The sequence below is a fragment of the Volvox carteri genome (genome assembly GCF_000143455.1).
Source record: "Volvox carteri f. nagariensis unplaced genomic scaffold VOLCAscaffold_5, whole genome shotgun sequence".
In the NCBI taxonomy this organism is placed as follows: domain Eukaryota; kingdom Viridiplantae; phylum Chlorophyta; class Chlorophyceae; order Chlamydomonadales; family Volvocaceae; genus Volvox; species Volvox carteri.
Window position 1 is genome coordinate 1837641 of NW_003307548.1, and position 21925 is coordinate 1859565.

The following is a 21925-nucleotide window of genomic DNA, read 5'->3' on the forward strand; positions in this document are numbered from 1 at the left end:
GGGCGGGTGTGAGGGTTGTACAGAGTGATGATTTTGTAAAGGACCGCACGGCTATATAGGTCTTCAAGGGCCCCGTACGTAATGCCCCGTACGGCACCGCCACTCACTTTGCATCTACACCCTGATTGAGCAGCAAATCCTCCAGCTGTGTTAAGTTCCGTACAACCGCCGCTCCCGCCGCCGCCGTGTCAGGATCCGCGGCCAGCCGCCGTGCCGGCGGCGGCATAGGGCCCACTCGCAGTCCCACCGCGTCCCACAGTTGCGCAATGCCGCTGAACAGGCCCCGGCGCGGAGGACGTACGACACCGCCGACGGTGGCGGCGGCGGTGTCGCTGCAGCCGGCAGCCCGAAGCTGGCGCCTGTCGCCAATACCGTCGTAGGTGGCGGCAGCGGCCTGGGTGTCGTACATGGTCTCGGCGCAGTCTGGCCCTGGGCTGGTCTCCTGGAGGAAACGCAGTAGGCCCGACGGCCGATGCGGTGCGCCTGTACGACATGGCAGAGGAATCCCGGCCGACCTGCTAGCATCGCCGCTGCCGACAGCGGTTGCGGTTGCGGTTGCGGCGGCGGCGGCGGCAACGCCACGTCGAGCCTGTTGCCACGGCAGCGGCCGCGCCGTCACCATCGGCAGCGCGGCGGCTCCGTGGCGAGACAGCTCGTTTTCCCTGGCTTGTACGGCAACAGGTACGGCATCATGTCGTGTGGTGGCGGCAAGCCCAGTCTCTGCCTGATTGGCAGCCGCCACGGAGCCTGAGTCCTTGGGGGTAGGGGGAAAGGGCGGTGGCGGCGCCGCTACGGCGTCATCATGCAGGGAAGTTGCCGCCGCCACCGCCACCGCCGTCAGCGCCGTTGTGGCATTGGTGGTCGAAGCGGCGTCAGCAATATCTGCACCGCCACATTGTACGGATACCGCAAGTAACGGCGGTGCACCACCACCATCACGCGACGGCAACGGCGTCGTCCGCATCCCCGATGGTCGTGGTGCCAATGTACGGCCGCTGAATGTGTCGTACCGCTGTGGCGATGACTGTGAGATTGCAGTACACGGACTCTCGCAGGAACCTGAGTTCCCATCATCGGCGGCAGCGGCGGCGGCGGCGGCTGCAGTCACGGCGGCAGCGGGGTCGCTTCTGCCTCCGCCTCCGGCACCGGCTTCGGCGGCGGCGGCAGCTGACTGCAAAAGCTTGGCTCTGAGGCTTGCCTGTCAGTTCCGGTGCAGTGGAGGATAAGGAGGCGGCGGGAAGGGTAAGGAGGACGCGTGAGTAGGCTGCTGACGGCGGCAGGGCTGCCGCCGCCGCCAGCAGCCTACTCACGCCTAGCGTACACGCAGCGCTCAAACCCCCGACCCACCAGCGTGCGTCACAGTGCGCATCCGGCCGCCGCAGTCAACCCCTCCAGGTCCCCACAACAACCCACAAGACCCCCATTATCCCACCTCCCAACTATGGTACCTTCAGCTCCTCCATTCGATGCTGCCTTGGCGTGATGACGGTCAACACCCGGCGGATGCCCCGGCCGCTTCCGCTTCCGCTTCCGCCGCCGCTGTAGCTGTAGCTGTAGCTGCTACCCCGAGTGCTGCCGCCGGCCGTTGCGCCGTCAGCGGCTGTGTCTTCTGTAGTCGCCGTCGCGGTCGCAATGGCCCCGGGCAAGGCGGCGGCCTGGCCGTCGCGGCGGCGGCTTGGACGGCCGCGACGCAAGTCCTTAACCTGCCGCCCCGCTGTTGCACATTCCTGCTCCGCAGCTGGCGTCGCTGCCGCCGAAGTCACGAGGACGGCACTTGCGGCCGCACCGCTGGAGTGATGTCGTACTCCCATGCTGTCCTTCGCTGCCGTACCTGCCGCAGGTGCCGCCTCCGCTGCCGGCTGTAGCTCAGTCTTCTGCACCTGCGCCGCCCCCCCCGCAGCTGCTGCAACATTCGTATCCTTCTTTCGCCGCCGACGCTGCGGTGCCGCCGCCATTGGCTTGGCCAGCACCTCTATCTCCGCCACCGCTGCCGCCGCCGCTGCCTTCCCTGAGCTGACGTCACCGCAAACCGCCGCTGCCTGCTGCTCGTCCAGCTCGACAACAGAACCCTCGTCAGCAGACCAAAAGGCACCGTCATCATCGCCGACGTTGCCATACTGTTCGTCCACGTCGTCGTATTCCTCGCCGTACGTTCTCCCCATCAGAAGGCGGCTGCTGTACCTCGTTAGGCCCCTGCGGGAACTGACGCCAGCGCCACCAGCGCTCATACTGCCGTACACCATGGGCTGCAAACGATCCTCATCCAGCTCATCCACGAGATCAAACGGGCGCAGCAGCGCTGGCGGCCCTACAGCCGCTGCCGGCGGCGGCGGCCCTGGCGGCAGTTGCGGCGCGGGCTGACCGTCGATACCAATCTCGGTCGCTGCAGACGTGGCCGTGGCCGCCGCTGCTTCACCGGCTGACGGCTCCGCCGCCTCCGGCGGTGCTGCACGCAGTAGCACCCCTCGCTGACGAAGCTGTAGCTCCTTCTTTCGGATCAGCCGATACACGTGGTTCATGTGGGGCCGCTCGCCCACCATGGAGCTCGCCAGCTGGTCACTGACTAAGGAGGACAGCGGAGCCGCCGCCGCCGCCGCCGCTGCTGCCAAGGCGGCGGCAGCGCCGCCTTCACCGTCTTTACCACCTCCGCCTTCGCTCTCTCCGTCCTTCGCAGAGATCTGCACGATGAGGTCGTGATGAGGGAGACGATCACTCACGGCGCGTCCTTGTCGATCCGGAAGCCAGTCCGGCGGCCTGGATCCGGATTCGAGCCAGGATTCGGATTTGGATCTCGATCCAGTGCTTCCCGCCATCGGATCCAACGCGGCTGCCAAGGTGGATGCCGGGTGCTTGAGCAGCTGCGTTCCAAAACCCCCAAAACCCAAATCGAAAAAGGGCGCCGAACGCCGCTGCCAGACGCTGTCGTTGCCGCCGCCGTCGCCGCCGGCATTTGCTGCGGCAAGTGCGGCATAGCCGCCCTGCGGTGGACGTGCGCTGTCAGCACCGGCGAAGCCGCTACCGGCAGCAAATCCTTGCGACGCCCTCTTGCTCTGCAGCTGCTTTTTCCGGATGAGCCTATGGGAATTCCATCGCCCAGACGGGGATAGTGTCACGAGAGGCATAACGTCCAAATATTATTATAACAGTAAAAAAACCGCCGTATACCTGATGACTCAGACGGAACGTGGTTGCAAGTCATTGCAAAAACCAGGATGAGAGCTGAGAGTTGAGAGGAGCCCAACGCAGCAGCAGCTCGCGAAGCCCCCCACAGCAGCGGCAAGATTGCTCTGGTTTTGCGCAGAGTTTCTTCCTCTCGGGCTTACACCTCTTCATAGCTGTCCCAGTCGTCGCCGCCGCCGCTGCCGCCCCCCCCACCTTTCATCCCCTTACTCCTCCGGATCTCGCTTTCCACATTTAGCCTACCTACCTACCTACCTACACCTACATACATTTACGCACATACAGACCTACATATATACAGCTATACATGGCGTTCTGTCAACTGACCCACCTGTAAACCGGGTTCATTACAGCTCTACCGCCGACGGCATCCGCCGGCCCAATCTCCCATGCCGCCTCATCACCGCCGCTACTGCTGCTACTGCCGCCGCCGCCGCCACTGCCGCCGAAGCCACCGGGGTCCCGTTCCTCTCCAGTACGACACGCGGGAGCTCCGGCACTGGCGGCATCCCCGGCTGCCGCCGCCGGCAGCACGACGCTGGCTGCGGCTTGCTGTCGTACAACCGGCGGTACCGCCTCCGCTGGCTCAGGTCCCAGGCGGCCGCGCAGCCGCAATCTTCTCTGCAGCTGCTTCTTCCGAATCAGTCTCATTACGGGATTTAGGCGACCTGAAGCAAGGATTGAGCTGGCAGGTGCAGGTGAGTTTTGGAAAGGGACACTGCCGCCGCAACACCGCCACCATCGCCGCCACCCCGCCCGGCGCCCTAAACAGTCTACACCTCTTATGTTGTAAATGAACAACTCTATAACAAAGTTTATGGAAGTTTTGGAGAAAAGGAAAAGGGCGTTATCTTTGTACACAGGATATTGTCTTTCAGGCGGAGAAAGCTTGGAAACGTTGGACGACCCCGCCCTGGAGCTATTCGCCAGTAGCAATAGTAGCAGCAGCAGTAGTTAGTAGCAGCCCATGGCGGCTGTAGTAGACTGCGGCGGTGGCGGCGACGACTGGGGTAGCCCAGCTCCCACTCTGTTGCTCTCACATTCTCACACATCTCTCAACCCTCCCTCCTCACGACGAGACCAAATTCCGACCTTGTGGCTGTGCAACACCTCCCGGCATCTCCATCTCCGCCTCCGCTTCCGCCGTCTCGACGACATGCCGAGAGGTGTAATAACTGCTACTGCAGCTGTTATGTCCCCTGGCGGCACCAGCCGCAACTTCGGATCGTAATCTGGATTCAGATTCCTTTATCGCGTCAAAGCCGGATCCGGACTGCAGCTCCGAGGCGCCAGGTGGGTGGTGCGGGTGCAGGTGCGGCAAGATAAGGCCCCCGAGCATTACGTCCGCGAAGTCATCCGCGGCCCATGGCTCAGCTGAGGACGCGGCCGAGGTTAAGGTAGATGACACGGACGAGGACGCCGCCCCCGATACACCTCCCGCTCTCGCTCCCGGGGCGGCGGCGGCGGCGGCCGAAAAGGAGGATGCGGAGCTAGCACCTGCAGCTTGGGTCTTGTTGGACGGTTGTTGCGGGCGATGGTGTAGCAGCAGCTCATGTTTTCTAATCATCCTGCATTAGAGACGAGGAGGCGGGTTGTGGAGGGGGCCCATGGAACAATGGAAGGAAAGATCAAACGGCGACAAGTCCAAAGCTGGAAAGCTGGAAGTTGCTGGCGGGCAGGGCGGACAGTTAGGGCCTCTGATGCAGCATGGCGTTGCCCAGTCATGAAAGAATAAAAAGACTAGGGGGGCGGCTTTTCAAAGCCGAAAAGGGGCGAGGCCCCGGTGCAGCCACTTGCAGCCCGTATGTACGGCATAAGACTGCAAGTCCGGGGCCGCCGCCGCCGGCGGGGACACGGGCGGCAAGGCGGCCGGCGGATGGGGGCTGCCGACATGGCCCGCTGCGGGGGCTGGCACCTCCGCCTGCGCAACGGCCCGACCTGGACCATGAAAAGCCATCTTTGTCGCGCTCCGATGCAGCTGCAAGTTCTCCTTTGGCAGGTTGACACAGTACAGATATAGCTTCTACATGCAATCTTTTGCAGAGCGACATATGTAGCTGTTTGTCAAACTCGCACCCCTGGAAAGCTATCTTCGCGCTCCGATTTATCTGCTATTTCTCCTTTGGCATTTCGTTATAGAATGCTTATAGCTTCCATATTAAACCTTTTGCGGAGCGTGATATGTAAATTTATGTTTAACCCGCAGCCATGGAAAGCCATCTTTGTCGCGCTCCGATTTATCTGGAATGTCTCCTTTGGCCGGTGAATGTAGAATGCATATAGCTTCTACATGCAATCTTTTGCGGAGCGAGATATGTAACTGTTTGTCAAACTCGCACCCCTGGAAAGCTATCTTCGCGCTCCGATTTATCTGCAATTTCTCCTTTGGCATTTCGTTATAGAATGCTTATAGCTTCCATATTAAACCTTTTGCGGAGCGTGATATGTAAATTTATGTTTACCTCGCAGCCATGGAAAGCCATCTTTGTCGCGCTCCGATTTATCTGGAATGTCTCCTTTGACATTTCAATATAGTATGGATATAGCATTCAAATGCTATTTTTTGCGGGGCGAGATATGTATGCCACTGACTGACTGACTGACTGACTGACTGACTGACTGACAGGGGTGAACCCCGGGGGCTCGGCCCCCCGAAGGCGCTTCGCGCCCGGGGCCTCGCCCAAAAAGAAGTAAAAAATCATTAATTTAGGCTTAAGATATTTAAGCGGCGTGAAGACCTCCAGAGCTAGTTTTAGAACTTCGTGCTTGACAAAACGAAGGCCATTTACTATTATGTTATTTATATTAATGTGAAGCGTTGGTCGGTTTCCGGGCATTACGCGGCCATCAGGCTGCCACACCGTCGTCTTGTGTTTTCACGATCCCATTAGTCGCCCACCCCGCTAGCGGCTCTCACCGATACACGGGGTTAAGAAGCGACAAGTCCGAGATGAGCGTCTCGCGCAAGAGATTGCTGACGCCGCTGCCGTACCCGTCGCTGCCGCCAGCGCCGCCGCCGCCAGCAACGGTATCGCCAGGCGATGACGGCGACGACGACGACGACGGTGGTCCAAGCAAAGTCACCTCAATCCGGCTGGTGTTCGGATCGACCCCCAAGCCAGCGCCGCCGCCGCCTGCCGTACGCTCGTCCCACGCACTCCCCCAGACGGCGCCGGCGCATCCGCCCAGCAGCGCCGTCGGCACCCTGTCAGCCGCCCATACGCCTTCACGCGCCGCTACCGGCGCCGCCGCTACCTGAGCACTATCTGAACGCACTCCGTAGCCAGCCGTCGGCGGGCGAGCATCCCGCGGACTCGTCTGGCAATTACCGTACTCACGACCACTGGCGCCGTCGCCAACCTCACCTCCCGTACTCCACTTCTGCTGCTGCTGCCGCTGGCGTATTCGGATCTGGCGGATGCGTACGACTCGGTCAACGGCAGTGTGGCCCGATGCGAACGGCGCCAACGGCAGCGGCGGTGGCGGCGGCGCCCGCATAAGGCCAGGGTTTCCTTCCCAGGGCGAGTCTTCGGCCCCTTTCCGCTGCCGCTTCTGATGCGGATCATCACAGTCCTGCTCTTGGTGGTGATGGTGGTCGTGGTGATGTTGACATTGACGTTGGTACGGCAGGTGGTGCTCCTGGAGCTGCAGCGGGGGCCCCGGCGGCGGCGGCGGCGGCATTGGCGGGCTGTGGCGGTGTACGTCACCTAGGCGAGGAGAGACGTCTCGACCACTCAAAGTGACGCGCGGGGTGGTGATGGAGGAGGAGGAGGAGGAGGAGGGCTGCAGCTGCTGCTGCCCCACGCGACCCGAGGGCCCTGCAGTACCATGGAGATCGACCCCGCTTCGATTGCCAATGCCGTCGCCGCTGGCAGCAGCAGCAGCAACAGCAGCAGCGGAGGCGGAGGCGCCCTTGTCAGGGTGCCGCTCGTAAAGGTGGTTGTGGTCGTCGTAATGGTGGTTATAATGGTGTTGGAGCTCCTTCTTGCGTATCAGTCTTAGAAACAGAAAGGGCGCCAGAAGGGCCCCCCGCCCCCGCCGGGAGGAAGTCGTCATAGGCAAGACAAGAAAAACAAAGGTCAAAAGAGCCTTAGTAACGCAATAAGGAAGAAGTAACTTACATCATGTGCAAAAAAGGCATCGCAAACGTAGAGCATCAGTACAGACGGCGAGATGGGGGGTTGGGGGGATGCGGACTTAAGCCAGACAGACACCATGCCGTACCATCGGACGAGCATATAAGTTATATATACAAATATACATCACCCCAGCGAATACTTAAGGCTTATGCAAAAAGAAAGCCGCCCTCACATAAATATACATCTCCACAGTCCTCTCCTGCACTTTCCTTCTAGCGCCTTAGTTCTCTAGTTCTTTACATCATCAGTTCATATCCTCTTCCTCATGGATTCTGAAGGGCACTGCCGTACACTCACCGGTACACGGAATTCATCTGCGGCTGGGCCCCCGCTAGGCCCCATCCCGACATAACGCTGCCTGGAGGGGGCCTTATGTCGCCCGGGGGAGCTGCTGGCGGCGGTGGCGACGGCGGAGAGGGACCGGGGCCTCTGCCGGGGTGCCATAGTGCCGACGGCGCCTGTGTTGCTGATGGCAGCGGCGGCGGCGACAGCGGCGACAAGGAGGAGGGCCATGGCCTGGCAGCGCCTCCGTCGCCATAGCTGCGGGCCCTGTTCTTCCCGCCGGGCAGGCGAGCACTTGACTTGTTGCCGCCATCGCTGCCGTCCCTGCCTCCGCCGCCGCTGCCGTACTGAGACCCCGATATGGATTCACGACAGCGCCTGACGCCGCCGCCAGGCTCCACAGCGTCGGCTGGCAGTGGTGTAGCGTTAGGGGTTGCAGTACTTTCCCGCCGCGGCGGAGGCGGAAACGGTGCTGAGGCCGTCTGGCGTCGAGCCCGGCCATCAAGATCCCTGGGGGAAGAACGTGATGGCTTGGGCTGGGTGTTACTCGTTGCCTGGGGGGACGTGGGCTGTGACCCAGATCGTACACGGTCGGTGCCGCAGGCCGTTTGCTGCTGTTGCGAAATTTCGGCCTTGTCATTTTTGGGACAGCTGTCGCTGGTAAGACCGCTGTTGGGGGTGTTCTTGCGCCGGCTGACGCGACGCCGGGACGAGGGCGTCAGCGGCGCGGTCGCAAGTAGAGGAGTCGTGCCTGAGGCCGCAGCAACAGAACTGTCGGCTGGATTGTCGACTTGCGGTGTCCTTCTTGCCGCGTGTGCCGCCACAGCGGGTCTGTGCGATGACCTGAAATGTTCCCAGCCAAAAGCAATACGTGTAAAGCTCCAGAAGGGCGAGTAGGCATAATGCGTCGCAGATGACTGAAACTTCTGGAAGGTGGATGGCGGCCCGTGCGCCAAGCTGAAAGCCTGAGTTGAGCCCATTATCTCCCCAGAGGTCCGAATCCGCTGACTTTAAGGACTAGATGGTACCTGGTTCGCATTGTTTGTTAAGATCGTTATTATGATAATAGAGTAAGCAAAGGCTTGCAAACTGCAACCTTGTTGCCGAGGATTTACTCTGCTGCGCAAGGTAACCACCTAGACAAAACACAGACGCTTATTGAAATTCTTTAAACTTGCTGTCTCATGTTACGTGTTTGAACGAAATCGTGTTTTTTCTCAGCTATGACCGTTAGAGAGTTAGTCAGCACCGGCTTACAGTTGGATGCCGAAGCCGCCCCCGCCAGACACTTACATGCTTCCACAACCAGGATAACCCTATGATCGCAGCAACTTGACTTCAGTTCTACATAATTGTGCAATTCTGACCTCACGCAATTCCTTCGGAACCCCATCGTTCCAAGACTCCAGTTGTTGTATCACGACTTCAGAAAAGTACCGATCGGTGGATGGAGAATCCCGTGATTATGCCCAGGATGCTACAATTATCCCCTTGCCAGCTGAGGGCGTCCTCGACCAAGTTCGTCTCAGCGGCGGCCACAGGTCGATACCGCACCAGGCCTAATTCGAACCTGATTCGACAGGGTTACCAGTCTTGATACCAATTGTAATTCCACAATTTTTTTTCCGGAAAGTACCCGGAGCCTTCCAAAACGCCAGGGCACTGATTCTACAATACAAGATTGATCTAAGAGCTTCGAGCGTCCCCGAAACCATGGCACCTCGGTTGCAATACTCTGACTTTATTACACCGTTACACGACATTAGCATGACACTGTACGACGTTCACACGGCGCCGTAGTCAGGTCCATAAAGCAGTTAACCAAACGAAGCAAGGCCGTCTGCTGCACCGCTACAGCGCTCTTGTCCGTCCAACTACATCCACGTACATGAGTTTGCGAGAGCCATGCCCAGGCCTGCGCGCCTGTGTAGCGTCTGTCTTATTTACATCAGCTCACGCGCCGCTGCTGCTGCTGCAGGCGCTCTCAAATCCAAAGAGCCTCCTGAAATCCGACACAGCACGCACGGCACATCGTTCCATCAGCCAGTTCTCTTCAAGTCGTCCTGTCACCTGCATGCTCAAACGGATTGACCCATGACCTGTCTGGGGCCTGGGAATGCCGTGAAGTTGAGCTGCTGATGAGGTTTTCACCATCATCACCTGCTACATCGTCCACCGGCCACCAACAGATGCCAACAACAAGAACAACCGGTTATTCAGAGCGCCAACAAATCGAAGTCGCGAGTTAACCAGCGCCAACTACTCACACACCAGTATGTAGTACCATAGCTCTCGGTGTTCACAGAGCATTAATTAGCCTCATGGACGCCATTAGCGATGTCGTACAGTATACATAAGTACAGGGAGGCACCCCCCCCCATGCATCATCATCATCATCATCATCATCATCATCATCATCATCATTATCATCATCATCATCATCATCATCATCATCATTCATCACGAAATTCTGCAAGCCAACCTGACGACGTGTTCGGCGCCGCAAAGCATATGTGCATGTGGATTCCCATGGGCCCTATGAACCGGGAATGAAAGTTCGTGTGGGCCGTACGACTTCCGAGCTCACAATATTTGTAAAATCCTTAGAAAGCCAGAGACCAGCCCATCATCATCATCATTATCATCATCATCGTCATCATCATGGGAAACCTTCGGTGGTGACGCGTGCACATGGACGAGGCAAAGCGGGATAGGTGCGCATGGGCCTTATTTCGGAACCCAACCGGCCGTTGGACGAACGTGGAGTGCTCAAACGGATGAGGGTCGTGTGTCTGTTGTTGGGGATGCGACGCCGCAGCGACAACACAAGGGTAGGATGCCTCCCACTGGGTAGCTCAGTGGGTAAAAACACACTGGTGGTGGTGGATGTCGGCAGCCCTTGCCTGCCGCTCGGCCGCCTGCAAGTCGATCGACCTTGCCAGCCTGCCAACCTGCCTTCTGGCCAGTCTGCCCACCCGACCTACCCAACCAATGATGACGAGCTACTTCCTTGCCTGCCTGCCTGCCCGCCTTTGGACAACACCCACGCACACCCACGTACACATATATTGCCGCGCGAGAGTGTGGGGCACAGCCGGACCCCCACCCAGCCTGCTGCCTCCAAGCTCCAGCCACCGGGCGCCTTGGAGCGAGACATGACCGGCTAACTAACGCCGGCTAAACCATCTAACTACCAACCGTCAACCATCAACAACATTAGTAAGGGTTCATTCTTAACAAATGGGTAATAACACGTGTGCGACACATATGGCCTGGGAACACATGCGGCATGAATGATTTTACATCCAGCCATGATAAAAACTTGCAAAAGCGGTGTGGGTCTTCTGAGTTGTCTTTCTCGGCATCATCGTCTTTGTCATTGTCCTGTTGGTATTAAACGTCTCCATGGGGCAGACAGAGCGCGTGACAAACAAATGCATATGCAAATGCAAAAGTAGCCGCTGGCCCACGACACACAGACACGCTGGCCAGTGTCAGGCCCGGTCAAATACTTGTAACGTTCACACACGCGCACACACACATACACATACACATACACACACACACACACACACACACACACACACACAGAGCAGAGACATGCGGAAAAGTGGGTCGGATGACGGAATGCAGAGGACCTGTACATAAGAGCAAACAAACCCAGACACGAAGGGATGCCGTCCGCTGTTTCTGCTACGCAACTGCGCGTGCTGCTCTGTACGGCAGTGTACGACAAGCACCCATGGCGCGGCTGGCAACAACCCACCTTTCCCCCCGTTCCAGCGGACGACATACATACATACATACATACATACATACATACATACATACATACATACATACATACATACATACATACATACATACATACATACATACATACATACATACATACATACATACATACATACATACATACATACATACATACATACATACATACATACATACATACATACATACATACATACATACATACATACATACATACATACATACATACATACATACATACATACATACATACATACATACATACATACATACATACATACATACATACATACATACGGAAAGCGATTTATCACCACAAGCACGAAGACAGTCCTCAAGATGTGCAGCATTTCAGCAACATCCCCACCTCTTTTCCCCCTGTAATAACGGCATGAATCAGTATTAGTGATAAGAGCAGTACTTTTAAACAGGTTTCGCGCACGCATGCGCAGCCCAAGCGCCCACCAAATGATAAGCTCCATGGCATGCACACACACACACACATCCGCCGGTAACCCCCCCCGTGAAATAGGTCGGGGTGTCGAATGCTGAGATGAGACACTGGGTTCCTCCAGTGTGCGCTGGGCGGCTGGGGAGGGGGAGCCCATCATGAAGATCTATACACTTTGTCGCAGAGCAGTGGCGGAGTAATAATCCTGCAAAGGGCCTGGACCAGGCTGTACACCAGATGGTAGTTGGATAACGAAACCGGGCGGCGGCAGGATTCGCAAGGATAGGGTGGCGCTATTGGCACCGGTGGCTGTGCCGAGGTAGTTCGCGCAGCTGTAGAGCATGCGATCGGTGGAATGAGGGATGCTAGACACCTGCGTTAGCGAAAGTTGCTAACGAGAGGATTCGAACACGTGACGGCCTTGCGATGATGCGGGATGCTGGTTAGGACTTGACACTAATTGTTGGAACGCCCCTCCGAATATGGAATGCTTCGGCGGTCTCACCCATGGGGGGCGGGTAGCGTCCCCCGGCCTTAGAGGTGTAGTAAGATATGTAACAATCACACACACGCATGTACACACGCACGCTCAAACACACACATACAGACACACCATGCAAGATGTGAATGTACGGCCGCTCTACCGTCCATATATACCGACCAACCAACCCCTGGACTATCACCCAACCATATCGACATGGGCCGCTAAAGGGCAGCCGGTGAAAAGGCCTCTCAGTATGACAGCAGTGATACGCCCGCCCCTACTTCTCAACTCAGCGAAAAGCCTACAGACCCCCAAGAACGTTTGAGAAGCTGCGTTTTGATCGTCGTGAGACAGTCCTCAGTTTTACCCCACGTTTGTGTCATCTTCTCCTATCCGCTATACGAGTCACAACCTGTGGGCTGTCTGTCACACCCCACCCCACCCCACCCCACCTCACCTCACCCCACCTCGCCCCTCCTCCGCTCTTTTCCCCCCCAGAGTTCCACGCGCACATGGAGCAACGGATTGCGGAATGGATCCTGCATAGACCTAGATATGCAGATTTAACCCAAATACACGATCCAGTAACCAATTCGGATACTGGAGATTCAAATGCCGACCTAATCAGCTATACGAAAACAGCAGCAGCAGCAACATCTTCGGCGGGCCCAAACAGAACGAGCCTGCCTCTTGCGACCCCCCCAGCCCTCAGCCCGCCGCGGGTTTCTACACCAACTCCGCAGCTGCGGATCCCCTCGAGTACGTCAGTGTTGTCGTACCCCCCGCGAGCCACGCCAACCCTTAGCCAGCCCACCCAGCCCAGCCCAGCCCAGCCCACACATTCCGCGGAAGAAAGGAAGGAAGAAGGCACCTACAACCCTAATGCACCTACCACCGATCAGGAAGCCGATAATCTCGAAAGTACGGCGATACAGGAACACGTACACACACACACATATACACACACCAATGCGCGACCAGTGTTTTGTAAAAACGCTGTCATGTCACGGACGCATTTCGGTTGGGTGTTTGGGCGTGTGTTTGTTACTTCCTCTTTAAAAAGCGCAAGAAGGTGGAAGAGGAGGAGGAGTTAGAGGATGCCGGCAGCCAGGCAAACTAAAAGCCTGAGTCTCGGAGGCGCCGTGCGGCGGCGGCAGCGCCGCCGCCACCCATTCCCGCCAGGCCCGCCGCCAAATCCGCCAAGCCGGACGACAGACCCATGTTCGCACGGTGATAGAAGCTCCTGCCGGCGCCGCCGGCGCCACCCGCTCCGAAACCATCCCCGAAACCCAGGCCAAGCGCGACATCCGTACAATGCAAAGGCGTCCCATCGACCCCGACACCGGCGGCGGCCGTACAGCCGTCACGGTTAGGCTCGCCGCTGCAGTCAGCCTTGAAGAAGGTATCGTACGGGCCGCTAGCTATGGCTTGCTGTTGATGACGACGACTAGGCAAACAAGCGCCTGTTGGAGTGAGCGGTAGTGGCGCCGAGCCGAATCCTCCCGAAGGCGACGCGCCCGACTGCCACATCAGCGGGTTCAGTGCTGACGTGTTCACGCTCAACGCCGCCGCTACCGCCGCTGCCGCCGCAGCATTGCCACGTGGCCGCGCCGCCGCACCGCGCATCAGCTGCGCCTGCGCCGCTAATGCACGACTGCTTGAGTCGTACTTGCCGTACATGCCAGCGGCGTCCGCCTGGTCCCATCCGTCGCCGCTATTGAGGCCGAACACAAGGCCTCCAAAGGCATAGCCATTGCCGCTAATGCGTGGCTGCGGCGAGACGCGTGTGGTGCTCTTGCTTGATCTGGCGACGATGGACCTGGGTCGACTGCCGCTGCTACAGCCGCCGCCGCTGCTGGAGTTAATCCCAACGTACGACTCCAACGACTTGCTGACACCGCCGCCGTCACCGCCGTCGGTAAGATAGCCGCCGCTGCTGCCCGTAAGCGCGCCACCACCGCCGCTGCCACCACCGCCGCCGTTACGCCAAGCAGACGCGATCCGAACCCGACGCCGCCGCCGGTTACGGCTTTTTCCACCGGTGCCGCCGCCGCCGCCGATGCCATCCCACTTATCGTCCTCGTCGCCGCCGCATGCCTCCAAGTCCGCATGGCTGAGGTCTGCAGTCGGACCGGCCGCCACTGGCTGTGAAGGCTTGGCTGGCTGCCTCTCCCGCTGCTGCAGTGGCTGTTCCTGTTGCTGCTGCGGTGGCGGCGGCGGGTGTGCCTTCGTGGTGGTAGTTGTGGTGGTTGTGGTCGTTGCTTTTTGGCGGAAACGGCGGTGATGCGCTCCTCCACCCGGCAACTGCTCGCCCTGCCCGCCCACCTCCTCCTCCTCCTCCTCTTCCGCCTCCTCCTGCTTCTGCACCTGCACCTGCTGCTGTTCTTGGAAGTGATGGAGAGGTTGATCGGGATCGGGATCTTGGGCGTATGCCTTCGAACTGCGCTGGAATGCCTCTGTTAGGGTCATTCTGCTGGTGGTACGGCTCTGCTGCTGCTGTTCCTGTACAACACGGCCGCTGCCAGTACCACTGCCGTGCAGACGCCGCTGACTCGTAACCGTTGAACTTTGTTGGTGCTGTTCATGATGACGGGTTGCAGTTGTTGTTGTCGTTGTGGTGGTGATGGTGGGCAGCGTGCGGCTGTCAGCCTGTTGCTGTTGTTGATCCTCATGCTGCTGCTGCTGAAGTTGCGATGCTGACGTTTGTGGGCGGCTATACGTGCCGCGGCCCCAGCTAGGGCTGTAGCCACCGGCTCCTCCTCCGGCCCCGCCGCCGCCGCCGCTGCCAGCTTCACTACCGCCGCCGCCGCCGCGGCGGGTGTTTCGACTCGCCATCCGCGGGCTGCAGCCATCGCCTCCACCGCCAACGCCGCAGCTACTCCCTCCGGCTGCAGCGGCGGTCTGAAATCGTGCCGCCTCCGCTTCCGCCGCCGCTGCCGCCAGGTTGGCCTCAAACACGGGCGCCGCAGGGACAGCCGCAGAGGAGGCGGAGGCGATGGATCGTTCCCCCGGCGTCATCGGTGGCGGCGCGATGACGACGTGCAAGCCGGCGGCAGCGGCAGCGGCCGAGGCGCCACCGCCGCCGCCACTATCCGCATCCCCAAGGAAGCGTTCCAGGATATCTGCCCGCGATCCGAGGCCCTGGCGCGACGTCTTGCCGTACTGCATCCTGGCCAGGTCAGCCTCCTTCAGCGAGTTGCCGTCGCGGGTGCGGAAAGATTGCGACGGTGTCGACCTACCCCCCGTAACCGCCGCAATCGCTCGATGTGGTTGAGCCGTCGTCGTATGGGACGCATTTGCATCAGCGCCGCCGCCGGCGCCAACTGCTGCCGCGACGGCAGGCGTGGTGGTGTAGTAGTTGGGAACCCTCGCACGGCCAGAAAGCGCACCTAGCCTGGGAAAGCCGTCGTTTCCCGCCCCTCCGTACAACTCCTCCTCAGCAGCCGCCACCAACGCGTCTCTCGCCGGCGTCCCCGCCGCCGCCGCCGCTGCCATTGCCAACGCCATCGCCTTGATGTCGGCGGGGTTGCCAGCCGCACCACGCGGCGCGGAGAGCTTCAGCTCACAGGCCGTCTTAACCTTCAAGGAGGTGCGTGTGGACGCGAACCGCGATACGGCGGCGCTGTAGGGTCCAACCTCCTCCCGCCGCTCCTCCTCGTGTTTCTCCTGTCGCTCAAAGGCCTGGCGGCGCCGCTCCTCCACGACCACCTGTCCCCGGGAAGACGACCTCACCACGCGACTGTAGTCCTCTTGCTCTTCCTGCCGATGATCCTCTCGCCGTGTCGTCTGAGTGATGGTCTCTAGGCCGCCGCCGGAGCCGCCGCCGCCGGCGTCGTCAGCGCTGGCGGCTGCGACAACACGTCGCTGCAAGGACGTCTCTTCGGTGCGCTGGTGCTGTTGGAGATGGCTGTGCGATTCCTCCCTTTGCTCAAGGGTCCTTGGGGAGGGTTGCGGGACGGGACAAGGGTGAATCGGGGTAACCGCACGGGTAAAACACACACACACACACACACACACACACACACACACGCGGGCCACATGCGCCGTTACCCTAGACACTTCCTCTCCTGAGGGCCCTCAAATGTTTGGGGCGCGCCTGCGGCCCCTGACACGGGGGCATGCGGCCTGAACGACCCAAGACATCTATTACATATCTTCGCACTTTACATGATGCGTCTTTCACTGCCTTTCCCCTCTTAAGGTATTCTGCTGTGAAAATCGCAATCGGTGCAGCCCCATGACCACGTAAGCGTAATTCGTAGTCATCCCCCCCCCCGTGCTTGTGACAAGACTAATCTACCTTCCACACACACTATATCTATATCTATATCTATATCTATATCTATATCTATATCTATATCTATATCTATATCTATATCTATATCTATATCTATATCTATATCTATATCTATATCTATATCTATGTCTATATTATATATTATTATATATATTTATTTTTATATAAATAAATAAATAAAATATAACAAATATATTATATATTATATTATATATTTTATATATTATATGTATATATACATAGAGATCCATACTTAATACATACATACGTACACACATGCACACAGTGGACACACGCACACACACATTATAAGAAATGGAATTACCTTCGGCGGCTCTCCCGATCTCCACCGCGACCACCAGCACCGGGTTGCGGATGCCCTGGCCAGCCTCCGTCCATATCGTCGAGGGCGCCGGGACTGTCGGTGTCGGTGGCCTTTCGGACGCCACTACCACCGACTGCTGCCGGCTGCCCGTCCTCCTGGGTCCCCTTAGCGCCATCGCCTTCCTCCTCACTCTCCTCCTCCACCACCACCACCTTCAAACATCACCCAGCACGCAAGCATAGAGCAGCTCACAAGTGCGCGATAACGCAAACCGCAAAGTTAAGTTGCTCCCGAGTGACGTCCCCTTAAAACTGCCTTCTCGCGACTCAGGTGGCTCAGTTCATAAAAAGACACACATACACACACAGAGACGCACATACACGCACACACGCACACACACACACACACACACGCGCACACACACACACACACACACACACACACACACACACACACACAAAATGCGCACGCATAAATGCCAAACACGGCAACCTGGCAATCCATCTCCTCCTATTCCTAGTCCCCTCTTCCGTCTTTACCAGGGATATCCGTGCACAACACCTCACCTCACGCAACGCTTTGCGACTGCTTTGTTCCTGTACGGATGACGTACGAACCGTCTCCGTACATGCGTTGCCGTCAGCGCCGCGCAAGATAGTTTTTGAAGAGTGGGTTGTCAATGAGGACGAGGAGGATACGCTTGTGGTCTTGGTCCTGGTGGTGGTGGTAGTGGTCGGGCCGCTGTTGACTGCTTCCGCCGTCGTGGTGGCAGCGCCAGCAGCTCTGGGTGGCCTGCTGCCTCCGGAGATATCATACGTAGTACTGATACCGTGACCCGCTACCTCTCCTCGGCCGCCGCCGCCGCCGCCGCCAGCATTTCCTGCTGCGTCTCCAAGACGGCAACGGCTGGGGACTGCCATAGGATGGTTCATCGGTACATCGTTGTTGCGCCCAAGAGACGGCGAAAACGAACGCCGACCGCTATTACAGCTGCCATCGTTGTTGCAGCTACTGCCACTGCCAGTACTCCCAGCGCCGCCGCAGCCGCTGCCGTCGCCTCCCATGCTCAACGTGACCCCGGGGGTAGATCTGCTGGCAGCTACTGCCGCCGACGCCACGGGCGACGCTACATCGTCAGCACTGAAAAAAGAAGGAAACACCAGGTGCGGGCGACTGCCGCCGAAGCCGCCGCCCATGCTCCTCGGTGCAGGCCGCGGCTGCGGCGGCGCGGCATCCTCCGCAGCAGCGACCCGCGGGTCAGTTGTGGTTGCACGCTGTCCATTGCTAAAGCTCTGCAGTACGATGCGAGGATCCAGAACCTCCACGGCTGTGTGGCCTCCTGCGAGGTTAAGGGCGGCAAGGCGTGAGTGGCGGCAAATGCAGAGTGATTTGCGATTTTGCGGGCGTTATGACGTTATAACACTACACTTTCCACCCTACCCTGCTGGGGTACTCCCTTGCGGTCTGGGGCCTCGCTGAAGAACCTTCTACTATTATTATTTATTATTATTGTTATTATTTATTTATTTGTTATTATTATTATATTTATTATTATTACTACTTTCCAAACATGCAGGAAAGCCAATGATGCGGCCTTTGCAGATTTAGCAGCAAGGAAAATCTCTTAAGCTGGTTTGGGTCCGGATCCCCCCGACTGGAGTGGATTTGCCGGTCGGTCGGTCGGTCTTCCGGTCGGTCGGTCGGTCGGTCGGCCTCTTGAGTTGTTCGCTCCCCTGGCTCGCTCCGTCTCTCTGTCCGTTGTCGGCGAAGCAGCATCGAACTGGCAGCGTCTCTCTATCTTAGGCGAAGCAGCATCGAACTGGCAGCGTCTCTCTATCTTATCACCGCCAAAACATTATGATGGTTTATTTATACCTATAGTGAATCCCTGCGGGCCTAGGCAATCGTAATTGTAAAAAAGGATTTGCGATGTAGAAGGTTCAACGCAACCTTTTGGCGTCCATCTTAAACAAATAGGTTGCATTGCTTGACCGCATATAATTCATTTATTTCATATAATCCTAATAATTCTCAGGTTAAATGCTAATCTCAATCCAGTTTGGGAATCGACGTTCTTGCCAAATTTGACTTTGCGGACCGACTTTGCCCGGCAAACGGTCCAATTCATCAGACAGCTCCATCACGTACATACTGCATGATAAATAAGTATTTTATGCACATGCATATATGCACCGCCACACGTACTTCGTCTTGGCGGGCCACGGGTTACGTGACGTACTGCCCCACCTGACGGCTTGGTGCTCGCCTTGCCGTATTCGATGTCGTACGCACGCTGCCGCTGAGCTAAATCCAGGGGCGCTGACATGAGGTTCGCAAGACGGGTAACGGGCTGCTGCTGCTGCTGTTGCTGCTGCTGCTGCACATGTTGGCCCCCCTGCCGCTGCTGTGATCGTGGCGAGCCCGGCATGGAGCAGCTCATGCTGAGATTCCCCACTTCGCCCCGGCAGTCCTCCACGGCATCCAGGTGCGGACGACCGCCACTGCTGCTGCCGCAGGTAACCGACGGCGGGGCCCCTTCAGTAATCCACGTCTGCGCTCGCAACAAGCTTGGCGCCGGCGCCGGCACCTGAGGATAGCACAGTTTTTGTTTCAACGGTTTGGTTGCGCGGATGTGCGCTATGTATGAAGCCGGGTTAGGAACGGGCTAAGGACGGGCAAAGAACGGCCTAATATGCGCGCGCCATCGGTGATGATGGGCTGGGCAGGTTGCGGAGCGTACCTGTGAGGGCCGTGGGGAAACCGCCGGGCTGGCCTGCCTGGAGGTCGCATTCGTTAGGGGTTCGGCCACCGCTGCAGCCGCAGCCGCTGCTGCTGCTGCTGTTGGTTGGCTTTGAGCCTGGGTCTGGGATGCGGGATGCGGGATGAAGGGAGGGGCAGCCCACACACGTGAAGGCACGAGCGTGGTGAGGGCAGGTGATAGGCGCGTGGTGAAGAGTCCGACTTCATCACGTGGGGGTGAGTGGTATACGGCATGTTCCCGGAGCGTGGCCGATGTGGAGGGTCCTACTGAGCTTGTCAAAAGAAGTTCTCTCGTAACGGCGGCTGCGGCTGCGGTGCTGCAGCGGCGGCTCCTCTCCTTGCGGCGGCGGCGTGTTAGGGCGCTGCGGCGGTTTGCTCCCTTGACTAAACAACTTAACAACTAAACGGTTTAGACTTCGAATTCAGGGAGTGCCCATTTGAATGCCCTTGATGATGCTGGTATAGCGAATGGGTTTAGCTGCGGAGCGGCGGAAGGGGCTTACCAGCTGCAGAGCCTCCTCCGCGGCCACCCGCTTGCGGCTGTTGGCGCGGGGGCTTGCAGCAGCAGTTGCTGTCGTAGCGGTTGTGGCAGTGGTGGATGTGGTTCTAGGGGTTGTCGTTGGGGTCGTCGTTGCGGACGCAGGCTGTTGTTTGTCCTTCCCACGCACCAGGTTTTTAAACCAACCGAAAATGCCGGGCCCAGGCGCGTCTGGAGAGTCGCCCTTTGCCTGGCCCTGAGTAAGAAGTTGCGGACCCGCATTTAGGGCGTTTGTCAGAAAACGGCACAACGCAGATGAGCAGGCCTGGTCGTCATAATCTGAATTAGTGCTCTTACCATATTAATGGCTGATTAGCACGAAACGGACTGTGCAGTTGAAGTACCAGTAATTGCCTTCCCCTGGGGTTCACCCGAGAGCTTTGTACAAGTGATGGATTAAGTCCAACTACTCGCATAATAATGAAAATTTCTGTGCTGAAGGATTCTGCGCAATGCCTGAAAACTTCATCTCTGCATTAGGTATCTTTGCTTGCGGTCCGGGCATGTATTGCAAGGGCGCTGGACAGGATAGTTGCACTTATCTATTTATAATCCAATATAATGAATATTATTTATCTATGCAAACTAAAATGAGATGTAATGGGGAGCAACAATCTGAAGTACAACGCTAGCCGACGCTAGGTGTTAAAGGCTTTCCAGCAAAGCATTATACAGTACGCGATCATGCAGAGTTCTTGCTAAGTTTCCCGGGGCCTACAAAATCACTCATCTTAGTGTTTGCCACAACTCGGTACGGGAACATCTTTGTCACGCAGTGTCAGCCCGACAACATTTCGAAGGTTTGCATGATTAGCCATGATTACTAAGGGTTGATATTTAATTGTTTTATTACATTTCAAAGTCTCAATGATCATGCTCGCAGGATATTGAAGGCAGCTGAAAGGTGACGCCGTAACGTTAGAAACGGAGGGAGCGGAAACGGAATGCGTGCAAAGATGTTAATACTTCCTTGTGATTCTAATAAAATAAGCATTTATATCTTGCAACAAAGCTCTTGATGCTCCTTTCCGTGTTGCTTGGCGTTTGCTTTGCAGTTGCTGGTGTCCCATTAACGATTGGCGATGCCACTCGATGCCTTAGCCAGCCACGCTTCTTCACTTGCTGTAATCACGAGCCCCATCTACCTGCTTGCTTAGATTTATTCATACTACTGAGTGCTCAGTACCAGGACCTGATGATGTCCTTGCCCTGCAGCTCTTCGCGCCGTGTGCGCTGTTCATGTCGCAGGACGCTGCACTGAACGGCTGCCTACAAGCACCCTTGAACCTATGTCGTGGGTGATGTTGTACAAGCACTAGTAATAGGTAATGAGACATCAGCACATCTGTACACAGCTCCCTCAGTGGTTTGGACGTTAAAGTGCGACATTCTACCTACTAGAACGATGGATGTTTGCTGAAAAAAGCTTAATTGGGCATATGATATGTGCCGCGCTTGATCATTAATTTTATCGCGTCGAGAACCAGCGCCCTACGCTGTCGCATTTAAGCTTGCTTGGCTTTTCGCAGGCGCTCCAACTCAAGCGGAATGTTTATGCTTTTATGAAGTCACACCTTAATTTATCATGCAAACAATCTGATCACGATATTGATGAGGAACAGGGGGACGGTGCAGGGGAACAGAGCAGGGGGACCTGGGGGGACGGTGGCCAGGGCACCAAAACATACCGCGGTA

At 57.5% G+C, this 21925-nt stretch overlaps 2 protein-coding genes across 2 annotated transcripts in view; both read right to left on the minus strand.

The window, feature by feature from the left end:
* The window catches only part of VOLCADRAFT_87472 (uncharacterized protein), a gene marked incomplete at both ends in the record, with an annotated part of 14979 nt that extends 3581 nt beyond the window's left edge, over positions 1–11398 (minus strand). The window contains 7 exons of the mRNA XM_002947229.1: positions 108–1198; positions 1449–2678; positions 2718–3075; positions 4254–4748; positions 6098–6868; positions 7617–8352; positions 11368–11398. Coding sequence (XP_002947275.1) covers positions 108–1198; positions 1449–2678; positions 2718–3075; positions 4254–4748; positions 6098–6868; positions 7617–8352; positions 11368–11398 — 4712 coding nt within the window. The remainder of the gene's footprint in view (positions 1–107; positions 1199–1448; positions 2679–2717; positions 3076–4253; positions 4749–6097; positions 6869–7616; positions 8353–11367) is intronic.
* Positions 11399–13426: 2028 nt separating this feature from the next.
* VOLCADRAFT_87473 (uncharacterized protein) lies at positions 13427–20530 on the minus strand (the record flags this gene model as incomplete). Its single annotated transcript, XM_002947230.1, has 9 exons — positions 13427–14512; positions 14636–15889; positions 16043–16247; positions 16933–17144; positions 17499–18271; positions 19180–19519; positions 19673–19795; positions 20196–20426; positions 20528–20530. The coding sequence occupies 9 exons, from the start codon at positions 20528–20530 to the stop codon at positions 13427–13429; spliced, it is 4227 nt and encodes a 1408-aa protein (XP_002947276.1).
* Positions 20531–21925: the final 1395 nt, after the last annotated feature.